The 20,910-nt window shown below is 37.1% G+C and overlaps 1 protein-coding gene across 1 annotated transcript in view; it reads right to left on the bottom strand.

Annotated features, from left to right (window-relative positions):
• SEC63 (SEC63 homolog, protein translocation regulator) overlaps window positions 1-20,910 on the bottom strand; it is a 59,135-nt gene that overhangs the window by 21,051 nt on the left and 17,174 nt on the right. Inside the window, exons 2-11 of the mRNA XM_082047606.1 lie at window positions 20,509-20,608; window positions 19,388-19,502; window positions 15,561-15,673; window positions 12,918-12,979; window positions 9,312-9,370; window positions 8,515-8,565; window positions 6,004-6,112; window positions 5,266-5,360; window positions 2,435-2,567; window positions 374-466 (exon numbers count right to left, since the gene is read on the bottom strand). Of these exons, the coding sequence (XP_081903732.1) occupies window positions 374-466; window positions 2,435-2,567; window positions 5,266-5,360; window positions 6,004-6,112; window positions 8,515-8,565; window positions 9,312-9,370; window positions 12,918-12,979; window positions 15,561-15,673; window positions 19,388-19,502; window positions 20,509-20,608 (930 nt within the window). The remainder of the gene's footprint in view (window positions 1-373; window positions 467-2,434; window positions 2,568-5,265; window positions 5,361-6,003; window positions 6,113-8,514; window positions 8,566-9,311; window positions 9,371-12,917; window positions 12,980-15,560; window positions 15,674-19,387; window positions 19,503-20,508; window positions 20,609-20,910) is intronic.

Here is a 20,910-nt window from a genome sequence, read left to right as displayed (position 1 = left end):
CAGGAAAGAACTGTACAAGTGCAATGAGAAGATGGATGAACAAAAGGTTTAATTTGTATTATACTAAGAGCTTTGCTACTGAGAATGGACCAGATCTGGAAGAACAGGTTTTTAATTGCATGTAAGGATAAGCTTTTAATTACAAAAGTTACAAGCCATACACTTATACTCAAGATTTCAAAGCAGAGCTTAGCAGAGGCAGCAGCATTTCCATTCCCAAAATAGATAACTCATTATAGTAAAAAGAGCAAAAGTGCATTTAGGCATTTCTAAATATCACAGGTTAAGTCTTCCAGAAGAACCAAAGACCTCATGAAGTACTGCAATGAAGAATCATATTTACTAGCTTTAATTATACAGTTTCTTTTCTTACCTTCCCTACTTCGAGCCATTATTATGAGTTGGCAGATCACATTAATCATTTCTTGAAGTAGTGCAGGACTCTTTTTCAGGATAAACTGCTGATCTGCAAGAAATAACTGGCTGCAATTATGCTGCACTTCTATTAGGAAAAAAGGAGACATTTTACAGGAACTGGACATTTAATGGTGTGGTCTTCATTTTCATTCATTCTCATATTATTGAAATACCACTTCATTCTCATTGGCACATCCACCTGCAAGATCCCCTAACAAAACAGGAAAGAACAAGTGCTGAGAGGGAACACAAATTTTGTAAGCCAGACAAGAAGCTTCCACACCGAACGACAAAGTACTTATTACATTCATCTAGAAAAGCAATAGCATGGCACAGGGAATTTACCGGTTTTATGAAAAAAGCGTGAATTCTTCAGGTAATCACAGGTTAAAAATTTTTTTTTTTTTTAAGTGAAATACTATTTTGGGGAAAAACATTTGTAAAGTACTAACTACTCTTGAATATAGATCTGTGAATTTGTAAGTAAAAACAGGAACTAGGAAAAGCAGCAAGGAAGACGAGAGATTTTTAGTGAAGATTTAAAACTGTTTTTTCTTTTCACAGAAACTGGAAAATTTGAACTATAGCATCTTCACTGGTTTGTTGTTTGTTTCTTTTTTCTTTCTTAATTTGCACCAAAATATAGAACAACTCAAGTTTGCTGGTCAGCCTAAGAAACCATGAGTTTCATGGTTGAAACTTAAGAACAGCATTTAAAAACATTTCAGTTTGTGTATTTACTGGTGAACTGGGCAATCACCAACTGCGTGAAGTTCAACAAGGGCAAGATCTGGAGTTTGCACCTGGGACACGGCAACCCTGGCTGTACATATAGACTAGGGGACCAGATGCTGGAGAGCAGCTCTGCAGAGAAGGATCTGGGGGTTCTGGTTGACAGCAAGTTGAACATGAGCCAACAGTGTCCCTGGCAACCAAGAGGGCCACCTGTGTCCTGGGTGCATCAAGCACAGCATTGACAGCCAGGCGAGGGAGGTGATTGTCCCGCTCTGCTCTGCACTGGTGCGGCCTCACCTGGAGCACTGTGTGCAGTTCTGGGTACCACAGGATAAAAACGATACAAAGCTACTGGAGAGTGTCCAGAAGAAGGGTACAAAGTCGGTGAAGGGTTTGGAGGGGAAGCCGTATGAGGAGCAGCTAAAGTCACTTGGTGTGTTCAGCCTGGAGGAGACTGAGGGGAGACATCATGGGGCTACAGCTTCCTCACAAGGGGAGGAGGAGGGGCAGGTGCTGATCTGTTCTCTTTAGCAATCAATGACAGAACTCGTGGGAATGTCAGGAAGATGTGCCAGGGGAGGTTCAGGTTGGACATTAGGAAAAGGTTCTTCCCCTAGAGGGTGGTGGAGCACTGGAACAGGCCCCCCAGGGAGGTGTCATGGCCTCAAGCCTGACAGTGTTCAAGAAGAGACTGGACAACACCCTTAGACACATGGTGTGAACTCTGGGGTCGTCATATGCAGGAACACAAGTTGGACTCATTGATCCCTGTGTGTCCCTTCCAACTCCGGACATTCTATGATCCTAAGTATGAAAAACTGCAAAACAAAACCTGAAGCTCATATGTAACTGCTATTTAAAGTTCTAATCTTTTCATCTTTGCTTCATACAGCAAGCAAAAAAACTCCAAAAATAACCATGCATGGAAATGCTATAGAGAGCGATATTATGCCTGTATTGGATTTCTTGCCTCTGAAAAGCAAATATACTTCAGATATTTAACTTTTTATTCTATTACAGAGACAAAAAAGTTATCAAACTCATATTTGCAGCCAAAAGGCATTAAAAAGTAGGACATCAGTATTATAGGGCTGCCAAAAGAATGAGTAAGTGCTAAGTACATGTTTTAAAGAGTCGCTGAAGTCGAAAAACTAAGTACCCTACACAGAGGTTACTGAGCAGAGAACCATACAGCTCCATAATGGACAAGAATTACAAGTACTGTAGCATGCAATGTGTTGTTCTGTTTCCAACAATATTCAATTAGGGGAGAAGCCATTACCTTCTTCAAGGACCTCAGGAACTTTCATCCTGGCAAGATGAGTCAATAGCAGAACTCTGGCTTTCAGGCTGTAAGGGCAGGTAAGTGGAGGCTCATTCTTCTTTAAATTTATGCCACCAATTTCTCTGATGAGCTAAAATAAAGTAGTTAAACACAAATAGCTAGTTTGGTGATAAAGAAAAAAATACAGGAGGAGAAAAGTTTACAATGAAAAAAGTTACATTCACAAAAGCAAGCCTTTAAGTAACTTTTCCCTGAAAAGTTCTGTAGAGATGAACATTAGCCATTTTTATCCAGATCCCAGCTCCAAAAAGTGAAAAAAGTCTTTAAATGCCTTGTTTCAATGTGGGAGTTGGGATGAAGTTAAGATTTGCATACAAGAAACTTGCCTGGAATAGCAATGAGTAAATTTGTATTGATAGATATGGGGTTTTTAAATTCAATTTTATTGCCAAGGTTTTCTAAGGTATTTATATTAAACTCAATATGCACCAGCAACATCATCACCTTGAGACCTTTTACCCATCTAAGACCCAGCTGCCTCCCTCGGAAATAGTCACAGGTACCACAGGAAGAAGTGTTCTAAGCCTGAACTGCCTGGTAGGCTGTAGATGAAGTATTTTAACTTATACATAAACAGCACCAACTTGAAAAAAAATCGTGGTTTTCTTTATTCAGGATGATCTCTCTTGATCCTGACTAGACCAAGATGCACAGTTCAAACAGTTCTCTCTCATCTGAATTTGTTGAAGACCCTGGAGGGAGAAGCTGCAACGCTGAGGAACAGAAGCTCATACTTTATAAGAATCCACACATGACCCTGAAGCTACGCCTTTTAGACCAACAAGCCACCTGAGGAGACACTGAGGTTCCAAAATATCCAGCCACAAAGGAAAGTTAGGGTATCAGCAGCCAGGCATGCTGACCTTTGACAAGTCTTTCCCTACACTTGAAAAAGATCTTTTAACAAGAAGTTGCTTGTAAGCACATCCTCGTATAACACCAGACCAAAAAGAGTAAAACTTTGGTAAGAAAACTTTTTATAAAGTATTGGTACTGGGTTTATGATAAAACAGTGAATTATAAACGGTAACGATGATCATGGCCACCAAAAGCAGGATACACTAATAAAAATGATTAGCAATACCCTTCTGTACAGAGGCTTCAGAGGCTTGTACTGCCGAAAAAAAGGAACACAGATGACACTGATTACTGGACCTTTAGAAACAGAAATAAATCCAATTTTTTAAAATGCAAGGTCATGCACTTGCATACTAACAAGAACTGCAGGTCGAAGATTTCCAGCTTATTAGCTGGAAGACAGAGGTATGTAAGACAAGAGAAATTCATAAAAATGCAGTGATCCCACATGGGTTGTATTAAACCACCATACGAAACAGTTGTAAAGAACGGCATGCTGGAAGTTATTCCCTGCAGAAATACAGGAATAATAGCAGTGCATTAGTTGGTGGCACTAAGACAACATGGAATGCTGTGGACAATTCTGAGCAGATAAAATTAAAAAATAATGTAAAATTTAGAAATATATCAACTGGGAACTATATCTCATTCAGCACATAGCAGGATGAGGGAAATCAAGAGCCTTTTGGGAAAGAGGGAATTAAAAGACAGCAGCTTTTCTAGTTTACCTAAATAAAGAGAGAAGAAATGGGGCTGTTTTTCTGCCTATAAATGCATTAATGATATGTGTATAATCAAGAATCATTTAGACTCAAGAATAATGATGACAAAAACCATGGCTATAAATTGGTCACAAACAAGACTTCCTAACCACTAGAAGAGCAAGCTCTGGAACAGCTTGTCAGTAGGACATGGCTACAGGAGGCTTGACTGCCTTTCAAATAAAGAACAATTAAACGCAAAAGGACTTGCACAATACCAATGCTTGCAACAGCACAGGTGAAGAAGTGATGACCAAGGTGATCTTTTCCAGTCATGTGCTCCCACTGCTGAAAAACCTCACCTAACCACAATTCCAACTCCCTCTCTTCAAGTACACAAGATGATAAAAAATTTGTAAAAGAGAGAGACAATTCAGAAGAGAGGTATCTCAGTCTATTTTCTTTATGTTCAGGACATCAAAGTATGTTTATGACTTGAAAATTCAATTGCGTGCATTCAAAGGTTAAATCTGTGAAACTACCATCCCCCCATTTTGCCAACTTGAAACACTTTCATTGAAGTGTTTTTATACTGCGCTTTAAACTTCTTTAAACTAAACTGTTTCTGATAAATAAGACTTCCTAAAATTCTGCTAGCAATAATTATTTGCCACAGTACGCATTATGTCATCTCTGCTGGGAAGACTGAAAAGAAATTAAAATAAAAGGCAACCAGAGGGGAACACACGTTCATTGAGGAATCTTTACAATATCTAAAGACATTATTAATTCCGACATCAGATAATTTTATGTCAGTATTAACATATTTAACCAGATCTGTGTTAGTGATTCTAAAGAACTTCATCGAATGATTATCATCTCTTTATATCAATACTCAAAATTTATAAGGACTGACACCAATTCCTTATGTAGTTTACTCCTCCCCAAAAACCCAACCCAGCAGTCTATATACTAAACTGATTCCATTTAAGCTAAGCATTATCACCAATTAATGTTATATTTTCTTTAAAAAAATGAAAATAAATCAAGTCTAGCTTCTAATTCCTAATTCTGAAGGGATACAGTGACATCTCATCAAAATTAGTGCCTTGAGAAATTGAATTCTGTCAGCTGCTCACCTAGAAGCACCATCTCCCTCTTCCTTCCAATGGGTTGATTATTTATAAAACATCTCTTGATATAACTAACCTGTGGTATCTGAATGTTGTCTGCTGGTCTGCTTGTAGCATCTTTATTGTACTGAGGATCAAATTCGGATGCCCCTGCTAAAACCATGATAAGCCCTGCAAAGATAATTAGAGGCAGACAGAGAAAATGTCAGCAACATCCTTATGCCACTGAGCTCTTCAGAGACATCAGCCATAAAACGTCCTCCCACTCTTCCCCCAACAACCATAAATATCCTCGTTCTCTGTTCAGTGGGTCAGTTACTGCTGCCACAGGGCAAAGGAGGCAAGAACCAATGCCTGGCACAAAACAAAAGAACTCACTCAAAGCTCCATTTTGTACGGCACCAAGTCCAGCATTTGACTTTGCCTTCACAAAACCAGCTTTTTCAGCAACAGTTACTCAAGCTTCTTTCCTAATTTTTGAGGAAGTTTTCTTCTGAACAAATCAAAGCTATTTTTGCCTGCTTGCAAAAACAGGACCACAGGCAGGTCAGCATGTTTTTCACAACACGCAATATCCTTTTTTTTTTTTTTTTTTTAACAGACATATAGATCTATATAACTCCCTCTCCCAAATACTCAAGTCTTCTTACAGAGTACTTTTCACTTAAAACTAAATGAAGTTATTAAAAACACTCTAAAGATCGAGAAACCTTATTTTAACCTAACAAAGGCTTATAAAGCATAAGCATTTTAACACCAGCAGATTGATATTTCCAGATGGACACAGCAACATTTCAAAGTGCCTTTTACTTACGTTTCATGTCCATGTTCCGTGTTTTATAGACAAAATATGTATATATTTGAGTTGTCCGAATGAGAATCTGATCTCCACTATATCGTATTGATCGGTACCACCAGGAACCCTGAAACATTTAAAAACAAACTGATGTCAGCTACAATGCACCATCAAAACAGCTGTGCTGGACCATCTCACATCTGTTTACAACCAGGTAACTCAGCCCAACTGATTTTACCTCTGTTAAGGTCAACTGAATTTCAGAAAGAAGGCAACAACAAATTATTTGCTGACACAAATTTTAAAAGCACACCAATATATTCATCTGAGAGAATCTGATGCTAAAAGTTTTTAGACGATCTCTAGCCTCAAGAATTCCCACACAACACAGGCACACATACACATATACACTGCTTTAGTTTTGGTGTTATTTTAGTGAATCCACTAAACGGTAAATTCACTGGATTTACCACTTTCTCCTTACCATGCAACACAGCATTCAAATTACATTCAGTTTAGGCAGACCAAGGCACCAAGCCAATACCAACGTAAGAGATTTCTTTCATCAGATTAAAAAAAATATATATATATTTAAGTCACCAAAGCAGGAAACTCTTTTTAGAAGGGGAATCTGGAGGTAGCTCAGTGCTCCTGCTGCAGATTTTCAGAATTAAGCCATCCGCCTTCAGGCTGACAGAAAAGGTTTTCTAAACCTTCAGAAGCACTCCACTAATTCCCTCATTAGCATTACACCACTGACTTCAAATTATGGAACTCACTGTACAGTGAGTGTTCTCCATAATATATTTTAAGAAAAATGGTGTGCTGGGTTATAACCTGCAGTCTGCTCATTAAACTCCTCCTTGTAAGCAAAGCTCACTAGCATTAGAAAAAACATCCAAGATCCATCTAAATCTATTGTGAAGTTTCTCACAAGTGGAAAGTAACAAGATGCGAAGTAGTAAGTGATGCTTACTACTGCTAATTTAATAGGCAATAGTGTAAATTCCCCTACTACAGAAAGACCTCTACAATTCACTTACTTATTTGGGAAATGCTCTACGACTGGCTCTCCACAAACTTTTTTTTCTTTTAAATAACTTAGGTTTAATTATTCCACAAATAGATGAACCCTGACAGAAAACAGTACACAACTTTTTTGAAGCTTTTTCTGCAGAAAAATTTGGTTTATAATCCCATTGCTATCAAATTTTTGTCTAAGTATAGGTACTGAAAGAAAAATAGAACTACAGCCAGTCCAAATCTACATGAAAGAGGCTGCCCTAACTGCTTTTGCAGATACAGCTTAGCTCATGCACAGAATATTATTTAGGTCACTGGAGGTCTAGGAAGAACTACATAACAGTATTTTCCTTTTTTGTTGATCTGGATTCAAAGGGTGGAACTACCCTTACTTTATTTTAGATGCCTATCTCAGATATAGGATGACTACACTGTAGTTAACTTCGGCTTCTTTATTGATTCACAAAATAGAAATAGACCCATTAAAGGCATGAATCATCTTGTATGTCTACTTTAGAATGAAATTATAAAATAACTTGCTCCATAAAAACGTCAATTCCTCTTCACTGACTATAAAAGAAATTTACAGTGACAAGTCTGAACAAAGCAGCCTACATCTGGTATAAGGGCAAGAGGCAGATTTTTCCTTCCTCTGCTCAGGACATTGTTTTGTAATACCAGAAAGGATGTTTACTGTCACTTGAGCTACGATAAACCTGATATAAATCGCTAAAAGTACACGTATACAAAAAAGCATCAACAGACACTAACTGAAACCTAAAAGGAAAGACAGCAAAAACACAGACTTTGTACCCTAAATTTTAAACTTCTTATTCAACAAGTTGTTGAAACTGATACATCTGATTTTCTACACTAAATCTTCAATTATGGAGCAAGACTCTCAAGGAGAAGGGATAATACCTGCCTGAGCCTCTGCAAAAAGAGATACAAGCAGCTGCCAAGACCCCAGGACACTTTCTCAAATGAAAAATCATCTTCCCAGAGCATGAAGGTTTCTGGGTGTCAATTTTCTGAGTATTTACGCAATACTCCAAATGCACCATCACTGGATAAGGTACTTTGTTCAAAACCGATACTGTAGGGCAAACCCGAGCCCTGAAATACCACTCACCCAGCAATAGATCCCTGACACAATGAAAGCTCAAGGGCAGATATCTCATGGCATGCTGAAGATCAATAAAAGCTGAAGTTACAAAAAAAAAAAAAAAAAAAAAAAAAAAAAAAAAAAAGGCTGCTAGGAGAAAACAAACCAACAGCCTGTTCCACATGCAGTAATCATTCTAGTACCACCAGCTACAGACATTTCAGTCTTGGCTCTACACTAACACCACTGAACATACTCTTGAGTTCATCGCATTGCATTAATTTTCATGTGATGAATGACAGAAGGTACAAGACAAATTACATAATTCAGTCTAACTCTTGTGATATCTAAATATTTTCCCTACAGCCTTTTCTCCAGAATATTAATTAGATAATACTCACCACAACAACTGGAAGAATAACCATAAATGCTAATCCATATACAAGCAAAACCTAGAGAAAGATTATGAAAGATACTGCATTAGATACTTCAGCTACTTAATTCCACTGTTGCTTAATCTTTATTCTAAAATATAGCTAAGTACTATTACAACAAACCTGCAATAATTAAAGTAAGCTTATTGCATAATGCCTGTCACTATTTCTGAAGAACAGCTTACAAGTAATATAATCAGTTGGGCAGGGTTTAAATAAGGAGCATCAGTTCAGTGTAAGTAATCTTTTCAATCATCCACACATTGTCTCAGGTGGGTTTCTTTAATAATGAAAGAGTTGGCAGCTGAATTGTGATGCAGTGGACAGAGATGACTACTGCTTTAAGGGAAATCAAGCAGGTAAGCCAAATACTTTGCAGCAACAAATGCAACAGGAAGAGCATTTAGACACTATCTGATTACAGCATCACTAGCAAACTAGATGGAACTACAGAAATCCAGCAAATAACAGTTCTATGTGGTGCCTCCTTGCAACAGCAAACACATACTTTGTAGCAGGGGTGACCACAGTACAACTTCATTATTACAGCAATGAGATCTTTCCAAGCATGTTACTACTTTACTTTCAAAGGTTAGATTTAAGCTACACTTCTGACTCCTGAAATTTGCTTCAAATATGCGCATTTGCACCGAAGTATTATTAACTAGATGTTTCGACTAAAATGCACAGTATTAAGAACAAACATTTTAAGGTGAACACTTGAAAGTTCACCTTAAAATCTTGAGCTAAGTAAGTTGACTCACCAAAATGGAATTTTTCTGATCCACAATCCAAGCTGGCAAAGCTATACCGAAGCTTGTAGCTGTAGGATGAAAGAAAATGAATTCACTATGAAATATTAAGGAATTGTTTTAAAGTCGCATTAAGTCTAACCAACAAAAACCACCAACCCACTAAAAAATCCTTGTGTTTATCACCCTTGATATGCAAAATTCTAACAAACTTAGCAAAGTCAAAAAACAAATTAGAAATACACTCAAGTACACAGTAAGACAAATACAACATCTGAAATACCAAAGACTTTAGTTTAACATATTGCAGTGAAAGATGTGCAAGCTTTATTAATATATATTAAAAAAAGAAGAACGATTTCACAGATGGAAATATTTGAGCTTTGCCTTGCAGAGTTTTCAGCAGTCTAAATACATATAGTTCTGTAAACACATGAACTGCAAGAAAAGTGTTTGAGCAAATGAATTATACGAAAAGTTTTATTACTTTATAACTTTGCAGAAGTGTTCCAAGCTGTAAATTGTAAAAACAAAACCCTCTGCCAGTTCAAATTTTTGTGTGATTAGTAAGCAAGAGAAAGGAATACCTTTCAATTAGAAAGGATTTAGTCTGCAGAAAACAGAAGACATGATTCTGTAACAGTAACATTGTACAACACACAGATCTGAATACAGAATAGCATAACATAGCCTGACACTGTAGTGGTAATAAATTGAACTTTGAAAACGCTAATTACCCCAAAGTAAAAAAAAAGAAACTACAAACTTCTAGGATTTGCTTAATAAAAAACAAAACCAGAAAACACACCTTCCTCAGAACTAGTAGGTATCAATGAGGAGTATTAAATAAGGACAGGCTAGCATCCCCTGTGTGCTTGCAGACAGTGTCAGAATTGTATCTAACAGACTGTGACAGCCATTAACTCAGACAACCAGTTGTTATGCACGAGCCTAACATGACTTCTATGTAGGTAAGCTGGAAACAACTGTTTGTTGAGACTCACACATTTGACCAACCTGACCACGCCTCAAGCTTAGGGGCTCAACAGAATAACAACCAGTGAACTTACCACATTAAGTTATGGGAAATGCCCTCCTCTGGAGAAGAGTCCAGAGACACTTCCTTATCTGTTAATGGTTATGGATTTTTAGAAGAATCTACTAAAAATATGTGTCTTTTACTGGTGGTATCAATTTCCGTTTCCCACAATATTTCTGACCTTTAGGACAGTAGCTTAAACTGTTCCAGAAAGAAAAGTAGTTCAGAACAAAGCTCTTTCTCTCCTGGTCTGCGGGTCTCCTTGCCCCGATCCATGCTCACTGAGCTGAAGCACTAGCAAATACCAAGGGGAAACAGTCTACTAAAACTGCCTTACATTATCAAAACCATATCTTTTTGCTTTCCAAGTCCCCTCACCTGCTTTTAAACACTCTTCAAATGATTTTGCACATTTAGTATTTCACTTTTAGCAAAGGAGCAAGTCATGCCAAAGACAAGAAACTCTTGCCTGCTTCTAACCTCCATGCTGCTTCCATTAGACAGAGAGGAATACTCCTTGCTGGTCCTTTGCGCTAGGCACAGAGGGTGGGATGTACCTCATCTAACTTGGTCAGACATGTCTAACACCAGATATGCTACATCTCATCCCAGAATACACCTCTAGAAGAGACTGTCTCCATTTTTGACCACACAGAACTAAAAAACTAGAGTGCATATCTTTGATACAGATTTTTTTTTTTTTTTTTTTTACACTACACTACGCTCTTCACACCTCAATGTGGAGCAAGGTTACAGAACAGATGATGGGAGAAAGGAAACTTCAGGTTTCTTCCCACCCTTCAGATGAAGCAATGATGAGAGACCTAGAAGCAAATCAGAGAACTCCAACTCCACCATAATCTGAATTAGTTTCAGAAGAGCAGGAGTTTTCACACCCAGTGTCCAAACTGCTGCCCTACCAAGGAATCATTTCACTTTGCCCTTCGGGAACCCAGAGTCCCTTAAGTTTGTGAAAGCAATCTCTGAGACAACCACACAAGGGTCTTCATGCCTTTAAATCCTCAGCTTTAGGCCAAGCTTTCTTTTGAAGTCACAGACTCAGGTCCATTCAAGGACACTGACATGCTGCCCAACTTGAGATCCTGTGATTTGGCAACACAAAGTTTGTAGCTTGTGGGTGCAAAGAACAGTTCAGCATCAGGAAAGGTTCTAGGAAAACTACCTGTGCATGTACCAGGGTAAAATCTACAGTGCCATCGTGCTGATATTGTGACAGCATTTCTGAAGCAAGATCTTATTTGTATTTTGCAGCAAGAGGGATGCAGTCCTCCTACTTGCCTGGCTAGGAAACCAAGAGAAGCTAGGACTGAAAGAAATATGCTATGCTATAAAGCAGTGGTTAAAGAAAGAGAACCACCACCTTACTCCATAAGAAATGCCTTTGTCAGACTACAATTTAGTTGGTAGAGTTGTTTTTTTTTGTTGTTTGTTTTTGTTTAGAAAGGAGAGGGAAGATCATTTCTTTGAAACACTGGATTAGGAGCATTTTTTTTCCCCCTTTTAAAATTAATTTCCCATGTTGGCTGGATATCATTCAGAAGAAGAATTTCCAGCACAGATTTCCCTCATGCCATCCTGTAATTTCACAATTCGGTTGCAAATTCCATTTACTACTTCCAAGCCAGTCTTAACTCATCCCACGTTGATATGCAGTAGAACTTAGTCCTGCAAAGTGCAGGACATCAACAAGCAGATATCTCTGGAGACCTGTCCTAACAGATGGCATGTTTTCTTTTTGCTTGTAATAAGCACAGCTAAATATACAATATTCTTCCTCACAACTAGCCCACTTAAACAACAGTCACAAAGATGTTTTGCAAGTGACTCATGCAACTGCAAACAAGAGATGGGTGGAAAAAATCTCTGAACTTTCAGTCTTAAGTTGTTTTAGTTTCAATCGTTTACTGTAAAACGTCAATATGCAACCATCAGGATAATTCCCACATAGCTACCTGCCCAGGAACAATCTACCAGCATAGGGACAACCACCAGGACTCCTTCAAGATGAAGATGGCATAGAGCTACACTCACACAGTACTGCTTCCAGCAAATTGAAGGGAGATTTGTATACAGTATTTATTTAAACATATACATATTCTCACATACATCCCTTTGAAATGTGTTTATTGCATTATGGTTAGTTGTTAATTTTTCAACATACATTTATAGTATCTGATTTTAAATACCAAGAAAGATTTAAAATTGGGAAGTTCCTGCTTGGAAATATTCTGTTTTTCACCTATACCTCCCTCAATATTGGCCATTCTTTCCGGATACTGACTGAAGCTGACTAATTAGAAAAATACCTTTTTTTTTTTTCCCCCCCAATACAAAGTTTGAGAAATGAGAACGCACACTCTTTCCTACCTTTCCCTCCTACCACCACCCCAGAGTCAGCTTTACAAGGAAAGAATTGATCAGATGCATTGCTTCTAATCATGGGAAAAATATATTCTATATATACATATATATTAATATCTGAGTGCTTCTCAAATGATCAGGTATTACAGGGCTCAATATACAGAAATTACAGGACTTCTGTCATTCGCAGTTGTTACCTTGTGGTCCATCTGGATTACCAAATTCTTCCCAATTTTTTCTTGATTCTTCATCAGTTAATCTAGATTCAAGACAAGATATTGAGTTAATACAGAAGTAGGTTAATTTCTCTAAATCATCAACATACAGAAATACTATAATGTGATATTTATACTATCCTTCAGAGACGGTTTATAACAAATTCAACAGTTTCTGCTGTTTTTTGTATGAAACAACACTGTTGTATTCCTTCATGACACACAGGCAAATTCTTTTAGCACTCTGACAGCAAAAGAAAACAGACACAGACGGCGCACCTTCATACTGCAGATGGACAAATCACATCTCCCTTTCACAAGAGTGACTGCACACCCAAGGAGCACTTTCCAATGCCGGGTTACAGTAGAGCAAATTTTGAAAGACAAAGGCTGAAAACATCATCTTTTTTTGGGAAAAAAGTGAACATGCAGGATGAGTTCATAAAGCAGAAGTTGTCCATACGAGCTTTTATTCTCTTATTCTAGATTTTTAGCCTTTGACAGTATGTGTTTGGTTGTTGTTTTTTCCTGGAACTCCCTAGTTTCATATCTAAGAAGACAGAAATAAATTAAGACACCACCTCCTAAATCTTAAAGTTTCTATGCTTGTCCAGTAGTGACAGTTTCTTGGCAATATTACACCACCTCTAACAGAATCCCTGCTACTACAGGAAGGATACCGCTTTAGGAAACAGAACATAACACATTCACTATAAGGAAGATTTTGTCTCACAGAAGGAACCCAGTGAGTCAGACATCTCCTGATCATCTCCAAGTCTCACACTCACTAACAAGCAGACTCACTGAATGGGTCGCTTTCACATTCTTTCAAGACTACATGGCTAAGGAACTTGACTGTCATATACTTCAGGATATGCCTCTGCCACAGCCCTTGCACTTAGCGTTTGAACTACCAAACTGTATCACCAAGCACTGAGTTCTAGTTTACAAAGTGAGATGCTTCAAGAGTTCAGAAAGCAGTAACAGAATATCTTCTTGAAGAGACTTTCATAGTGATGCAGATGTGTGTAAGCAGAAAGGACAACTTCAAAATTGCACAAGTAAGGGTGGTGCTGGTTCTGCTTCACGCCTCACCTCAAACAGGACTCTCAGTGAGTAAAGTCAACCACATAGACAACTGACTTAAAAGCAGAAATCACCAGCTTGCTGCATTCTCAGATGATGTGACTGACCCAATAACCCTCTACAATGGAAGAAGGTTTGGACGAGAATGGCAAGGGTGATGTGCCATGACACTCACACTGACCACAGTGACTGACCACAGCTGTTGCAAAGCAGCTGCCTCTATCACAACACCAAGAGGACCAGAGGGTGAGTTTCGTTTTAGATAAACACCTACCTACACCTACCAACCCGATAGTATAAATGTTTCTCCTCGAGTGTATTGAAACAGTATGAACGTCTCCTGAGTTTGCCAGACCAGCATGAGGGAAGTGCGTAACTGGCTCAGTCCAACACTGAGTATAAAAACTAGACAACTAGTGTATGACTTTTGAAGAGAACAACAGGTTCAAGCTGGCTTCAACCCACATACGCCTTCCTGGTGCCTGGGGATGCCCAGCATCACCACAGTAAGTGTATTAGAGATCTCGGTTAACAGGAATAACACTGGTAATGTGATTGAACCATGTATTGCAACTGCTGTATTTTGCTAAATCTGACTTACAAAATATACTAAAACCGCAAAACAAATGTATCACTCCACTAAATCAGAAATCCCATGTAACATCAACTATCTTCAGATAAGCAAATTTGATATCAAACATTACACACTCCACATGTAGAATATCTAAGCAAACCTGGTCAGAGAGTATTCGACTCTGACAGCTAACCGTTTAGAGCAGAAAATATAAAACTGCATTAACATTCCACATATGAACAGCACTACAAAACCCAAACCCACATCTTGAATATGGAAAAACTCAATAAAGGGATTTCCTTTATACAGATGTGTAATATTACACATAATCTCTCAGATCAAAAAAAAGAAAAAAGCTATAAGCAGAGGTAAGGCCAAAAAATACTCTGGAGGAAAATGGGATTCAAGGATTCAGCTTTTAAGAACTACGCTGATAATATGAAGCGGTCACAGAGTCAAAAATCAGGACCACAAGGCAAGTGTAAATTAAAAGGGATGTGGGAGAGCTGACAGAAAACCAAGTCAGAACCAGAATGAAACATTTCTATTGCTAGACAGGAACAGAGTTGAAATACTGTCTCCTACTCTTCAGCTTTATAATCAGAAAAATTAACAGTGTATTTATTCTCTAAGTAACACTTCAGAATTGCTGCAACAGGGTTGGTTGGTTAAAATCCACATCACCCATTTTGTTCTTTGTCACCTTTAAGACTTAGTATGTATCACACTGGAAACACTCTGACATGGAAGTTTAATACAAAAACCCAACAGCTTAGAGTATTCTGACAGTTGCTAAACAATTAAGTTACCCTTCCCAACTTGCATGAAGCAAGTATGAGCTGAACTAAGACATGTTTTGACTTTCATTACCTATCCAAACAGATCTTTCCTGGCTGCTATTACCTTAAAGGTTTCCCTCCTCACAGTATTAAGTTCCCATTTTTGTAGGCAAAAAAGAAACTTACGCTGCATAGGCCTTGGCAATCCTCATGAACATAACTTCATCTCCTCCTTTATCGGGATGGTATTTTAGCGACAGTGCACGGTACTGCTTCTTAATCTCTGATATACTTGCTCCCTTAAAAAGGAAAGTTTTGAGTTATTAATAAATATCTCAAATCAAATCCATTCTTCTATATATTCTAAAGTACATTGTGCAATATTTCTCTAAACCATTCATTGAACTAAAGAATTATGTTCTAATCATGAAACTACATATGTATTTCACGGAAACATGACTATTTTTCTAAAAAACATTTTTATAACCATTATATTTTTAAATCAAGTTAGAGGTCACAGTCTAACAAAAAGACATTCAGATGACTGGGTATTTTTTTTTTTCCTGGAATGCCTAGTTCATCCATCCATAGGAAAAAAAAAAGGGTTTTTTTAATCTGTTTGACAAATCTCATGTTTTCATAAATATACACATGAATACAAGGAATTCTCACTTGCAGTATTCTTCTGTTTAAGCAAGAGCTCATAGATCTAGATCGATGGCTCACTTGCAGCTTGTAGGCAGAAATAAATCTGTCAGTCACCAGGAACAGTGGATTGCCCTGCTGCCTGAGAATATTTTTGACTAGAATCATCCTACCTATAAATTATTTCAAAACTTCTTGAACAAAATGAATACATGACCTATAACTAAGAAAGAGATCAATTTTTATTCTACTACAGCACATTGTTAAATGCCGCCAACACAACCCCCTATGCATTAACTTTCAGGTTTATAGCAAGTGCAGATGAAGTTTTCCTAGTAAGCTACCTGCTCAGTTTCACAAAACCATTACCAGAGGACTTCTCAACATTTGTTGTAGAGAGGTCCAGCATGCTGACCTTAAGTGAGTAATTAACACACAAGAAGTTATTTTAAAATGATGGTACTGTTTCAAAAAAATTAAACCAAAAATTAAGCTGCCCTGAAGCTTCATTTGCTGTTATCTCTCTCTATACAATGTGTCTATCATTTTCCAGCACTATTTTTCAACAGTATACCTATCTCATTTAATGCACAGGATTCATTTACTCCATAATAAATTTGATTTCAAGTAAAAAAAAGCCATTTCAAAACTAGATGAAGAATGCCAGATGAGTAGCAGAAGCTGGAAAACGGAAAAAAAAAAAAAGTTGGCTGGAAAGGAAGAGCTGGGTTTTCATGGCTTACATGAATGCTGCTCATTAAAAAAAAATCCTAATTTTTTCTCTCTGCTGCAGATGTTGCATGTGATCCCTGATAAGCTGATGTAGACTTTCCATCTATCATTAGTTGCTTAGTCCTCATTTTCAAGTGCTAGACTACAGAGGTTAGGCCTGACTTACAGAAACACTCAGCAGCCTAGGACAGCTGGTGTCAGTCAGCACTCCGCTTGGAAGACAGAGCTTCCTTCTATTAACTACTTACAAAAAAAATTAATGCCCCCAGATTGTCTTACTTAAAGAATTGAAAACTAAGCAGTGTTGAGCTTCACCTTTCTGTTTTGGATCCTACCTGGAAAATGGTAGTAAGGATGTTTATTCAATAAATTAGTAACACTGAGTGTCTTATGTATTAGTGAATTCAAGTGATGTGCTCCAAAAAGAGCCATTCTATATTCAAAACAAAGGGCTGATATTTTATACAAAATAAGGTGCATGTACGTTATCTGATTCTGTCCATATTATGGTTCTCCTCTGGAGAAACAGCCTCGTCATATACGCTGATATGCTAACAGAAGATTCAAACAACAACAACAACAACAAAAAAAAAATCTCGGCCACAGGGTGAATATAAAGAAGCAAATTAATTATTGTGTACCAAAACTTTCAAGTGCCTGTCTGCAATTTTTTTCTTATTTTTAAAGTTTTGGGGTTTTTTTAACAGCAACGTTTCCATTATCTAACAGCACTTCAACATCTGTATCACCTCAACATCAGCAGGGCGGGCAACAACCCTAAAGGTTCCACTTGAATGGTAACAGAAGAAAGCTGTTCACTTTCATGTAGCCCAAACCAGAAGTTTTTCAAGGGGAGCTAACATAAGTCCTCTGATAGCACTCAAGTACAAAAAGCAAACATGCTCTGGAATCTTGAACACTAATTTGAACCCTGCTTCAACTGCTCTATCTTCACACCCATCTCTTCATCCCCCTCGTAACATATTGGCTTTAATTCAACTTGTCCTTATGACAACATGCTCCATCCCTCAATCAGTGACCAGAGCATTCCCGTATTGGTTTCTTTGCCTGGGTAAGATGCACGTTTCTCCAGCATGCATACAGGTTTACATTAACAAACATTCAGTTACAATTCACTAGACATGAACTTTTTTCCCCCTCAGGATTGTTACTTGTAGAAGTTTGCCAAAGATGACAAAAGAAAATCCTCTGATGATCTAATCCCTAGCCATATTTGTTTAACCGAAGTTAACCCAGATAGATGAACGTTTAAACTGCAGATACTATTCAACAGCAAAAATTTATCTCGTTCCTGTGCGTCAGTGAGAGAATGCAAGTCAGCAATTGGTCATTCAGAGGAACTGAGCAGAGGCTGAATTGAAATAACTTTTCTCTGCATGTGGGGTCTTGTTCTACCTGTCCAGCTAGAAACAGGCTGGAGTCACATCTCTGCTCTAGCATCTTTCTTAGCCTAGAGCAGCAGTACCAGTGATGCCTGTCTTTATGCCAACGAGCCACGTCACTAATGGCAAGAGATGTATTTGTTCATGTTCGTATACATATTAAGCTCTCCCACAGTAACAATATGCATCAAGTTTAATCAAAACTGGTTCTTGTGTTGAGCTGTACACACAGTGTACTTCCTTAGACCGGAGAGTAAAACATACCTCAGACTTCAGCACTGAAAAGACGACTCTACTGTTATTCAAAAGAGGAGCTATATCAGGGAATAATTACCATAAGCAAAGAATTTGCTTGAGGTATTGTGGTTAAGATGAAGTGAAGAGTTTGAGACACATCCAGAAGACCTATTTGCCTCCTCAGGATATATAACTTCTTATATCCATTTTGAATCTGACCTTCCATATAAATAAAGTACTGCATCTGCTTTCTGGATAAACACTATATATATATATATATATATATATATATATATATATATATATATATATATTTATATTTATATTTATATTTATATTTATATATTTTATATATATATATATATATATTTTATATATATATATATATATATATATATATTTTTTTTTTTTAGTTCAATAAACCAGTTGGCTGGTATCACTATACAGAATTCATTGTTTGCATTCACAGATGCAACTGAGATTCAAGGTAACCTTTACTACATCAAAATGTGCATCACCAATAACCTTTAGTGAAACTTTTCATTTACAAGAGAAATATTGCTGTATAATGGCTGTAAATCAAATGAATCTGCACTCTTGTTTATACACGTTATTCAGCAGCATCTCTAAAAATGGCTATTGAGAGGATTTTCACACCCAGTATGACTTTTTTTCCTGTACCAAGCATGGAAATAAATATCACAGTAAGATTCAAAATAGACTAAAAAAAATCCACCTCACTATATTAAAAAAGCCATTAGAATTTTGAAGGAGTCAGACACAGAAGTTATACATTAGTACAGATAATAGGCAAAGAATATGTAAAGACTGACTTTACAATAAGCAGCAGTAATTTTCAGATGCCAAGAAGAATGAAATCACTAGGTACATTCACTAAAGCTAGCTTGTTTTGTTTAAAAAAGTCTTAAATTCAACATCTAGACATAGAACATACAGTTACAGTAGTACAGACTAGTGAAAGATGCTATTACTTACAGGATCCAAATGTAAAACCTCATAAGGATTGTATTCTTGATATTCTCGGTCCGTTTTGGAAACTTTGTATGCAAGAAACAAAAATAATGCCCAGCCTGCAAGTAGGACTATTTTCCTGTTTGGAAGAAATAATTTTTTTTAATGTACAAATCCACTGGCTCTAGTATAGTTCTACAAGTAACACAAGAAGTCACCTGATATCAGTCTTCAAGACACAATCTTAAAGCAGTGAGACACATTAAAGTCATTTTAAACCAGGTATGAGTTTTTCAGTTATAACACCACCTTTGACACAGATGAGAGAGCTGCTCTGACTTGTAATTAATTTGTTTTCTTTGGGCTTGGGTTTTTGGGGGCTTTTTTTGTTTGGTTGGTTTTTGTGGGGGTTTTGGTTTTGCTGGGGTTTTTTTGTTTGTTTGTTTTAAATTCAGGCAAGCCACTATCAAAAAAAGACTCTTCCCATTCTTTAAGTCTCTGTCCTCAGCAAGAATACAACAGTATTTCCTGGTTTTAAAGGATTACTTTAACCTGATCCTAGACAATGTTTGGAGAGAAAAAAAAAGCTGAAACAGATGCATAACAGACAACAAACTATTTTGAGGGTGGGAGTTATAAATAAAGAGCTGAAGGACATAAAACCACCAACTTTGAACATAAAAATTATTATTACATATTTGAATGTATATGTTTACATATTAAATGTTTAAATCAAACGACATCACTAGCACCACCGATTTCAGAGAGGGAAGATTATTTTCTAGATCAAATAAATGCATTGTTTACTTTTTTATTAGTGCTGAGGTTCACGGGTTTCATTTAGCAGGTATTTTATAAAGGACAAAGAGCATCCATCTTGATTTCAAGCCCTACTAGATAATAACGATGATTATTATTATTACTATTATTATTATTATTCAGATATAGCAGCTTGCAAATGTCTCTTTTGTGACAGTAATTATTGTATATATTGTATATATTGTATATAATTGTATATATTGTATATAAGTAATTACTGTATAACTAATTCCAGCTGTTTTGATTACCAAAAGATGTATTTTTATAAAAATAAAAATAAAAATATAGGAATTGCTTTAACGGAAAGTCAAGTAAATGAAACATACTTTACTGTAGGAATTATGTTTTGTTGTGGTTTTAACAGTCGCAAACGATACCACAAGCATCTTCCGTATACATTTCTTATATTCTTTAATCGAATTTGCTCTGTAAAAATAAAGAGAAAGACTGTGATTAACCAACGGGACAAAAAGCAGAATGACAAACATGCTCACTTCATCCTGGAGTAGGTACTACAAGGTCAGTTGGAGAACTAGCAAAAGTTCCAGCAATACTGGAGAAAAGAATGTTTTGTATCCATTTAAGTAACACTGCACATCCACAAACATAAGAAATTGGACAGATTATTCTCTGCTACATAAAAGGAATCCATTCTATGTTCCACATGCCACATAGCAACCATCTCTTGCAAACCCAGCCTTTGCCTGGCTAACATGGAACTCCAAATT

The sequence above is a fragment of the Streptopelia decaocto genome (assembly GCF_964273445.1).
Source record: "Streptopelia decaocto genome assembly, chromosome: 3".
Classification (NCBI taxonomy): domain Eukaryota; kingdom Metazoa; phylum Chordata; class Aves; order Columbiformes; family Columbidae; genus Streptopelia; species Streptopelia decaocto.
This window is presented reverse-complemented; position numbering and strand designations above follow the sequence as displayed.